At 48.4% G+C, this 9,555-nt stretch overlaps 1 protein-coding gene across 1 annotated transcript in view; it reads left to right on the plus strand.

Moving 5' to 3' along the window:
* Positions 1 to 2,586, plus strand: part of PEX11A (peroxisomal biogenesis factor 11 alpha) — a 3,671-nt gene extending 1,085 nt beyond the window's left edge. The window contains exons 2-3 of the mRNA XM_010571958.1: positions 342 to 457; positions 2,021 to 2,586. Of these exons, the coding sequence (XP_010570260.1) occupies positions 342 to 457; positions 2,021 to 2,586 (682 nt within the window). The remainder of the gene's footprint in view (positions 1 to 341; positions 458 to 2,020) is intronic.
* The last annotated feature ends 6,969 nt before the right edge of the window (positions 2,587 to 9,555 follow it).

Consider the following 9,555-nt stretch of genomic DNA (forward strand, 5'->3'; position numbering starts at 1 on the left):
CCGTGGGGCGGAGCATCCCCACCGCCCCTCTGGGTGTTGGGGCCCTCGGCCGGCCCCTCACGCAGCCCCCCGCCGCTCTAGGGCCCCCTGCCTCAGGCAGGAGAGCTGCCCGGTCCGCCCGGGCCGGCCCCGGCCCGGCCCTCTCCTGCCGCGCCGCTCGCCGCTCTGCCGGCCCTCAGCCGCCCCACCTGCGCTTGTGCCCCTTCCCCGAGGGGTATAACTCACCCCGGCACCGCCCGGGTGCGAGCGGGGTGACCTTCAGCTCGGAAATAAACGCTGCCCCTGCTGCAGATTGTCCGCGTTTCACCTGTGTACCGTTTTCCTCATTTTTTCCATTCCAGAGCCACTCAGTACACATGCATGTTGCTTAGCTATTTAATAGAGCATAAGGCTGATAAAGAGAAGCTGGTAATGAAACTCAAGCAGTTGGAATCTAGCATGAGCTCTGGCCGGAAAAGTAAGTACCTGGTGTCTAGAGGGATGAGTCCGTCTTCACTTGCTCCTTCCAGCAGAACAGCTCCTGGCCTTGCGCTTTCTGTAGTTAACTTACCTAGAGCCACAAAACCTCTTTTAGTACATTCACAAAATTGTCAGTAGACCTTATCCCTGCCTTGGCTTGCCAGGCTAGATAGGGCCAGAGAGACATTTATTACTTCTTCAGCCTCCTCTCCGATCAGGCAGTCTGAATTATCGCTGAGAGAACTAGAGAAATAAGTTAACAGTCAACGGTTGCTGCAGACATCGAGTTGTCGTCTCTGTTGAAGGACAGACCGCAGAGTTACGATGCAAGGCCGGCTTACTGAGCTTTCATTAGTCCTTCCAGCTAATTTGTTGAGATGGCCTAACGTTAAAGATCATCATGCCAATAAAATCACCTCTGAAGGACCATCCTTCAATATGGCTTTTTATATCCTACTTCACATATTAATTTTCTTCAGCATTTATACTCTACTAAATCATATACCCTTCCATACTTTTCTCATAGTCTAACCATTTCCATCACTTCATTCTGTGTCACAGTTGCATCCGTTATGGTCACACTGTTGCTGTGGTTGTATTGCTTGCTTTCAGGTTGATCTTACACCTACTTACCAGTTGCTCAATCCTGGAACAATTTCAATACATGAGGCAAATATTCTCATTTAATATGTTACCATGGGTTTGTTTTATAATTCCAGTTAGCTCCAGAGTATGGTGATTTCTAGCCGAGAGGCCAGCTGGTTTATCGGCATCGCCATAATTCTCCTGCTTCTGCTAAACAATTCGCTAATAGACGTCAGGCCTAAATTCAGGACTCTTGCAGTTCCACTAAGCTTGGGTGCTGCCAACATCTGTCACTGTGACGGTGCAGCAGGTTATGAAAAGTATTTTTCATAATATTGTGTTAACATTCACAGGGTGAAACCTAAACTGTGCAGCGGATGAAATCAGGTTTGCCATATATTATAGCTTGAAATGTAATACACTGTTCCTGTTTGCAGGGAACTACGTGTACCTCTGACAAATTCATGGCTGAGAAAGGACTTGGGTCTCAGTGTGCTCGGCACATGAATCACCAGCTTTCACAGAAGCTTAGGAAAGTTGTAGCTCATGGTTGCAGTGGGGTTAATGCCGTAACATCTCCTGTCCACAGAGTTAGGTGAAATCCAGTGAAGCTGAAATTGGAGGCTCTGTGTCACGTTTTTTGCTGACACTGACTCGTTCAGAGGTGTGAGTGGTATTGGTCCAGAGGGCACCCAGGCGCTGAGAACAGAGCGGCAGGAGAAGGCTGCAAGTCCAAGCTATTGACAAAATTTGTGTGTAGGTCCTGGGCCGGTGCAGGACAGAACTGAGATGCTTACACCCCTTTTCTCGCTAATACTAGCTTCTCACGCTGTGAGAGGAAAATGCTTAAGCATGCAAATGCCCAAAGCCCACTTTTAAAAGTACATGTGGACAGTGACATGCCAAGTTGTCCTGCGTAGGGCTGTGTGTCTGCGGTAAAGGCTAGGCCATGCTAACCTTTTGGGGTTTCTCGCAGTGTTCAGACTGGGCAACATGGTACATGCCTTGGTAGCAGCCAGGAGAACTACACAGCTGCCAGATGTGGTTCCTCGCTTCTGCCTTACAGCCTCCAACCTGACTCGTGCCCTCTACTTCGTCTGCGATGCTGTCCTGTGGTTGAAAAGCATTGGGCTCCGACCTGATGTCGATAAGCTGAAGTGGCGGAATTGGGCTACCAAGTGTTACTACTTTTCACTCCTGATGAATCTAGCCAGGGACTGGTATGAGATCTCCTGGAGGCTGGAACAAGCTGTACAGGAAGAAAAGACAAAGGAGAATTCCTTCTGGGACAAACACAATCAGGAACTAAACCGTGTGAGATGTGATGGTTTGCACGGTTTTCTCCTCCTGCTGTTTCAGATACTGAAAAGACATCCTCCTTTGCTGCTGGACTTGGTGAAGAATCTCTGTGATCTCTCAGGTCCTTTGGATACGCTAGGGATCTGCAAGACCAACCCAGGAGTGATTGGTTTCTGTGGCGTCCTCTCCTCCCTGGTGGGGATCCTCACAATAGCAAGCCCACAGCTGAAGCTGAAACAGTGACATAAAAGGAGCTGCATAGTATGCAGTGATCTTTGATCATCTGATAGGTTTTTATCCTCCATATGGCACTTTCAAAATGAACATGTCTCACAGTAACCTCAAGATTAATTTTGTCCTCTGAATAAGTGAATTCTACCCTTTTTCCTTCCCCATGTCTTTGCAGATGAGTTTGGTGCTATGACACACTCCCTGATGGAGTGGAGATGGGAGAAGGCAGAGTAATATTTCACAAAGAGAAACAGGACTTGGAACATGGCTGCTAGATAAGGAAATACTGATGTTCCTATATTTTAACACAGGGTTGTGAAATAGCTGCATAGACAACTGTAATAGGTATATAACTCATAACTAATCATGTTTACACTGGAAAGCTGGAATTCACCCATCAAAGTCAGATTTTCTATATTGGGCTCAGGCAAGTTAGAAGCTGTGGTTAAAATGGCCTGAAGTCAAGCACGAGTGTTCTGATGGGTTTGGGTTGGTGGATCCTGTTACCTGTAGGCAGTGGTTTGAATGCAGTGTGATGCTAACTGAAGAGAGGTATGATCTGACCTTCCGATGATCTCTGTAATGTGCACTGGTGACACTGGATCTGTAGTCCAGCGAGTGCCAGTTTGTGTCCCAGGAAATCAGCACTTTCTTCTTTTCCTTCGATAATGTGAGCCAAGGACCACTGGCCACCAGCTCTGACTTCTTCAGCAGGCCATGGCTGAGGGTTTTGGTGAAGGACAGCGTGTGGGAGAAGCTTGTCTGAGTGCTGATGATGCTGTGATTTCTAGGGAACTGGGTTTCCAAAGCTGTGAATCTGGAATCACTCACAAGCACTGAATTTCCCATTACACACGCACCTTAATTCCCAAACCCCTGTGATTCCAAGTGCAATGATTTTCCATTAATCGTACTGTGATAAGGAGCTTGTTTTGCTGTTTTAATTTTATGTGAAAAATTCCAGTATAATAAGGAGCTTTGGAACCTGCAGTTAAGGAGAGAAGCTGGGCTCAGAGCTCGTTGAGTCAGAAAAACTGCAAGGGTGTGTTCTAGTTGTGTAAGCTCCCGGAGGGAAGGGAATGGACTTGGTCGTGATAATATAAGAATCCCCTGTGAGAAGGAAAGCTTATTACTGGATTTGGGCATTCATGGTTTAGATTTTCCTATCCTCCCCTCTCATGGCCACAAGATTTCATGTGTGTTCCCTCGCTGGCTGAATGGGTTCTACCATTTGAAAATGCCTTACATTTGCCCTGCAACTGCATTATTGCTCATCACTTACCTCGCTGGGAATGATTGCCTGGCAGTGTAATCTAGGTTAAAGGAGAAATGCTGTGTCCAGCTGACTAACATGGCATGCAGTCTTTGTTGCTCCTGACTTTGCAGAGTACCAGTTCTGACACCACCTGAGAAAAATTTGCACATTATATAGGAGAAAAAATTATCATTTTTCTTCATCAGAGTTAGGCCTGTGTGTTCTGCTACTTTCTGGTACAAGGACTCCTTGATTAATCTGTCAGGAGATGTGAACAGAGACTACGCTAACCTGGACTAAGGTACTCTCTTATTATTTCTGATGCTGTCTGGAAACAGAAATTAAAAGGTGTTGGTCTCTATTAAAAGGTGAAGGCTGTGGAATTGAGTAGACACGGTAAGGCAGTGCCCCAGTTTACCTTAAGTCATTGTGGTCGGGCTTGGAATTACTTCTAGTTTGAATCTGAAGTGTTAGCGTGCCAATGAAGTGTTTGAGAAAAGAGATTGCTGGGCAGGGTAATTAAGTGTGCTTGAAGACCAAATGTGGCCTGCAGCAGCTCTTCTTTTTCATATAGAAATGAATACCATTAAAAGTAGAGCATACTGGTGGTTCAGACTATAATGGAGCATTATGTATGGGATATGTTGTCTTCAAGGGCCTTCTCTCCTTTTCAACAATGGGGTTTTTTGTTTCTTTACTCCATTTGCCTTTGAGCTCCTGGCAATGTGGATCCTACCCCTCCCTTGGTCAGATTTGATCATGACCCCAGTGTGTAGCAACCCCTGTAAGGAAGGAAGAGGAGTCTTGAAGATTTGGCAGCAGAGGTTTGGCTACCTTTTTTCTACAGAATTTCATCTTCTTGCAAAAAAATGCATTTTGAATTCCTCTCAGGGGAGCTGTCGGACACAAAATACTTCTTTCACTGGTTTGTGAACTGATTTGTCTTTTTCTCTTGTACTTCATAGGTAAAGGGAAATGAATTAATATAGTGACGTGGCCCCTAGGCAGCTACACCTCCCTGTGCCCTGTGGAGGGAGAAGAGTAGGTTTTTCCCTTGTGCCAGGCAGACACTGTGCAAAGCCATGAGCCAGGCTTTGATGTTTCTTCTGTAGGCACTGGCATGGATTAGCAAGTATGGACTTCATGTGGGAGATGGGGCAGTGAATTTTCAGCCTCTCTCAGCCTTACCTGTCCCATTCTACATGATGTGGGTTGGAACTTAGAGGATTAACTCTCTTTACTGGATGTTAAGCACTAATACTTGCCTTCTGCATCCCAGCTGGAGGCTAGCAATTTAATATACCTTAATGTAATGTGACTGAAGCCACAGAATCACGATCATATGGAGAAAATCCTTTCAGTGCCTTTGTTTGTTTGTTTGTTTCTAATACAGCAGTTGAAATAAGGACAGCTGTTTGAACACAAGCAATAAACTGAGATGAGTGTGACACCGTGTCTGTGTGTGACTTAAAGGGTGGGGAAAAGAGATGCCGAAGGAGGAATCCTCCCTCTGATCTCTGAATTTTATGAAGGATGATGCTGTTAAAGAGACAGCTCCTATATTTGCTCTTGGGTTATAGAGCTGTCCTTTCGCAGTAGCAAGGTGGCAGCCAGATTCGTGAGATTCATTGGCCATCCCCGTTTCAGTTGCAAAAACGTGAAGAAGTAAATATGTGAGTACATGGTAAAACTGCATATGACATGTCCTGAAGCAAAATGGCATTTTTCAGAATTGCCATCAGTTGCCCTTGAGTACCAGTGGAGAGAGCTGGAGCCTTCTGCCCAATGTAGGCACAGCCACAGTGAAAGGAACGGGTGTAGCTGCATTTTAGTATCTTATAAACAACCTTTCATTTGGATGGGTCTTAGTGTCATAGGGCAAATCGCTGCAGCTGTTTAACAACAAATGTCTGTTCAGGGCAGGGAGTGAAGGGTAACATCTCCAGCTGAGATGGGGAGGGATGGAGCCGGGACAACCATTAAAACCGAGCTTACTGTTAGCTCCTATCCCCTGCAGTAAGAGCCTTGCAAACTTGGAAGCTCCAAAATGTCAGTTCCTGAACAATGTATAAAGCATTGCATTCAGCAACATTTTAGCAAGAGTTTCCTTCTGAATTACTGGTCTCATACACATTTCGTAATGGAAACTTAACAGGTGAGTGGTCTGTGTGAGATGTGCAAAGTCATCTTCTATTCTACTTACAGACAAGGCCTTCCTAATGTTAATACCATGCTTAGCGTATTTCAAGAAATGCGAATTTGGGATTCCCAGGTAAATGGCAAGAACGATCAAAGGTCTGAAAACCAACATCTCCAGGGAGGGACCAAATGAACCGGTTCTGTAGAGGAAAGGTGACTGGGGGAGGGTATGAGAAGTCTTGAAGCGTCTAAAAGGTTGTCTGCCAAGAGGAAGGCAATCAGTTGGTCTCTGAATCCATCCAGGAGGTAATACATTTATATTGCAGCAAAGGAGAATTAAATCACTTTTTTTTTTTTTTGAACCGTGAGTAAAATAAAAGACTAAATGGATTGCTCAGGAAAGCAGTCCTTAAAAAGAAACTGGACAGACATCTGCCAGCAGTGATTTAGGGGGTGCTGATCCTGCCATAGGGCATAGAAATGAATTAGTTACCTCTCCAGCCCCCTCCCAGATCTAAATGTAAAGATGCCTTGCAGGTCTTTGGGGATCTGGCTCATCCCCTCACCATGGTATATTAATGGGTATGGAGTAGACTGCAGAGGCAAGGGTGTAAAACTGCTTCCCTGCACCCAGCTGATCCAGTGAGCTCTAAATGTTGCCTGCAGAAACACAGAAAGTATTTCTGGTGTGGGGGGGTGGAGGCGGTGGTACCTTTGCACTGCAGAGCCCTGGGCTGGCACAGCCTCTGCCCCGGAGGAAGGGGATGGGGTGAGCGAAGGCTTTAGTAGGGCAAAGGCTGCGTTGTCTGTTGATCCCAACTCCGGCCAAGGCAGAGAGAAGGTTGGCATGGCCCCTGCGCTTTTAGCAAGGCCAGCAGGGCTGGAAAAAGTCTCAGTGCCAAGAGAGCAAACTTTTGAGCAGGCTGCTGCTGCCCTTTGTCCCGCTGTCTGGAGAGCAGTGACTCACCCCACCACCGAGCTGGAGACAGCCCAGGATATTCATATGCCTCCGCACCCAGCTAGCAAGGCAGGTCTGCGAGTTTTGCAGAGCCCCAGGCTGGAAGCGAACTCCAGGTTCTTTGGGAGAAAAGGGGGTATTTTCCTCCCATGCGTGGCTTTCCCAGGTCCCTGGGAAGTCTCCCACCCCCGTGTATGAGCAGCACAGCCAGGAGCAGGGAGCCATGGAGCCGTGTTGGGTGCACACCTCCTTGTCCTGCACAGGGGTGGAACACCTGCGGGTGTTCAAGGACTTGGCTCTGCTGCTTGGGCCTCCCCTGATGCCGAGTCACACGCCAAGGGTCTCCCTGCCTTATGCCGGGTGGTCCAAGACACACAGCAGCCTTGTGTCAGCAGGCTGCCTGGATCACTCATCTGGACTGATCCCCTTGGATATTGCTTTGTTCTCCGGCATTTGTCCTCTTTCCACCATGTTGTCCTTGTCTCATGTGTGTAGCTCATCCTTAATCTCCATAGTCAATAACCAAAACCTAATCGTAGCTCCATACAGGTGGTGTCTTCTTTCTTTTCAATCAATACTGCAAACAGATTTGTTAATTATGATGTGAGTCAGCAGAGTGCTTTCCATGCAGTGAGGCAGGCTGGCCACAAAAGAGCAGCAGTAGTGAAAGCGTTGCCAGCAGGTCAAGGGGAGCAGTTGTTCCTCTCTATGAAGCACTTGTGAAGCCACATTTGGGGAACGGTTTTGGCCCCAGCAGCACAGGAAAGATCTTGAGTAGAGTCCAGCAGAAGATCACTGAGAGGGTAAGAAAGACATTTAGGGGCATGGATCACATGCCGTACCAGCGCAGACTGGAGCACAAACTCTGCTCAGAGATGAACAGAGCAAGGATAAGAGATGGCAGGCACAAATTGCAACAGAGAAAATTCCAGCTGGATATAAGGAAAAAATAGTTTACCATGAGTATGTTTAGCACAGGAGCTGGGCCCCAGAGAGAGGGAAATCTTAATCTTGGAGATTTTCAAGACTGGATGAGACCTTGAGCGGCCTGATCTAGCTTCAGGGGTAGCCCTGCTTTGAGCAAGAGTTGGATGAGGTGACCTCCAGAGATCACTTCCAACCTGATTTTTTCTTCCATTTCTGTCTACTCCAGATGCCTAGAGCTTTCCTAATGTAGTGTCTACCCTGACCCTCAGCTAAAAGCCTCCTCGCCAAAACCCTCCATGAATTCTCTTAGAAATTGCAGACCTGGCCAAACCAGATTGGTTTATGCAGGACATGTCCCCCATGCCTGCCTTCTGCTCATTGTAAACTCTAAACTATTGTAAACTTGGTAAACTCTTCTGGGGAGAAACTGTTCTTGGTCTGTGTTGCGTTTCCCAACAGGATAGGATCCTGGTCCACCACAGGGCATAACAGGGGCTACAGAAATACAGGAAGGTTTTAATCTCTTAGGAAACCCTGCCTGACTCTTCACCTTCTCCCTGGCTGTTCATGATCTGTTGCTTTTGAGGTGGTGAGGTCCAAGGGCAGCTTCTTTTCATCTTCTCTTGGTGGAGAGGCATTAAACTCTGGTGCATCCCAGCTATGCCACAGCTTCTGGGCTTTGCAGAGAAGACGACAAAAGGGATTTTCTGCCGTCATCTGTTCCAAATTACAGTGGCTTCAGGGAGCTCTTTGGCCAGTTTCCACCACAACCCGCCAGCTCCCAAACCCATGCAACTGGGAGGTGGGGCCTCGTGGTGGTAGTGGCAGGGGCACGGTGCATCACTCTCAGAGGACCTGGGTGAAGGGACGGTGCAGCCACCACTCTCTGCTCCTGCTCTGCCGGGGACGGGCTGCCCCTTGGTGAGTAGCCGGTCCCCACCGGGCGCTCCAGGGACAGCTTCAGCGGGACCGGGGCGGGGGGGGGGTGAGAGCAAGGATCACCCGCTCTCCCTGAATCTCCTGAATTTCATCTGCTGCTAAGAAAAGGGAGTCTGTGCTGGGGCTGGGAGCTGGAGTGGTGCTTTCAGGTGTCACCCAGCCAGGAGCAGTGGAGACGGGTGTTTCACAGTGCTTTTGCCCCCCGCAACTGGCTGGGGCTGTGCAGGGACGGGCGCTGGCATTGCGAGGGGCAGAGCTGCCTGCAGGTGTCTGGGAGGGGGATGCTGACTGCAGCTGGGCAGCTCGCTGCATCCCTACCTGCAGCTCCTCTCTCTGCTCCTGTCCTGCCTTCTTACCCGTTCTCAGCCTGCATCTCTCAGCCTGGCCCTCATGCACATCTATGAGCATCCTGGTTGCTCTGAGTTTGCTTTACAGCTCTGCCAGTGCCTTTTATCCTGATTTGTACTGTAGCTCCTTCAAACTAGATGCCTCTCAACTAATTTTTTGCATCTTTGGGTGTTAAGACACACTAGCAGGGGAGGGCTGTGTGGAGTCATTAGTCTTACAGCTTAACCGGTAAAAAGTCAAGCATTAGGCAATGCCGCATCCATTGTACCCAGGGGAGGTGTGTGTCTCAGCCCAGCTCCCAGCACCACCATGCTCGGGGGGAGCGCAGGAGTGAGTGGGGGGAGCCTGAGGCCAGCCCTGCCTTCGCAGCAGGGTCTGCGGCTCCCAACTTTGCTTTGCAGGTGGATGCGTCACG

This window comes from Haliaeetus leucocephalus, unplaced genomic scaffold (assembly GCF_000737465.1).
Source record: "Haliaeetus leucocephalus isolate CR32 unplaced genomic scaffold, Haliaeetus_leucocephalus-4.0 Scaffold339, whole genome shotgun sequence".
Taxonomy (NCBI): domain Eukaryota; kingdom Metazoa; phylum Chordata; class Aves; order Accipitriformes; family Accipitridae; genus Haliaeetus; species Haliaeetus leucocephalus.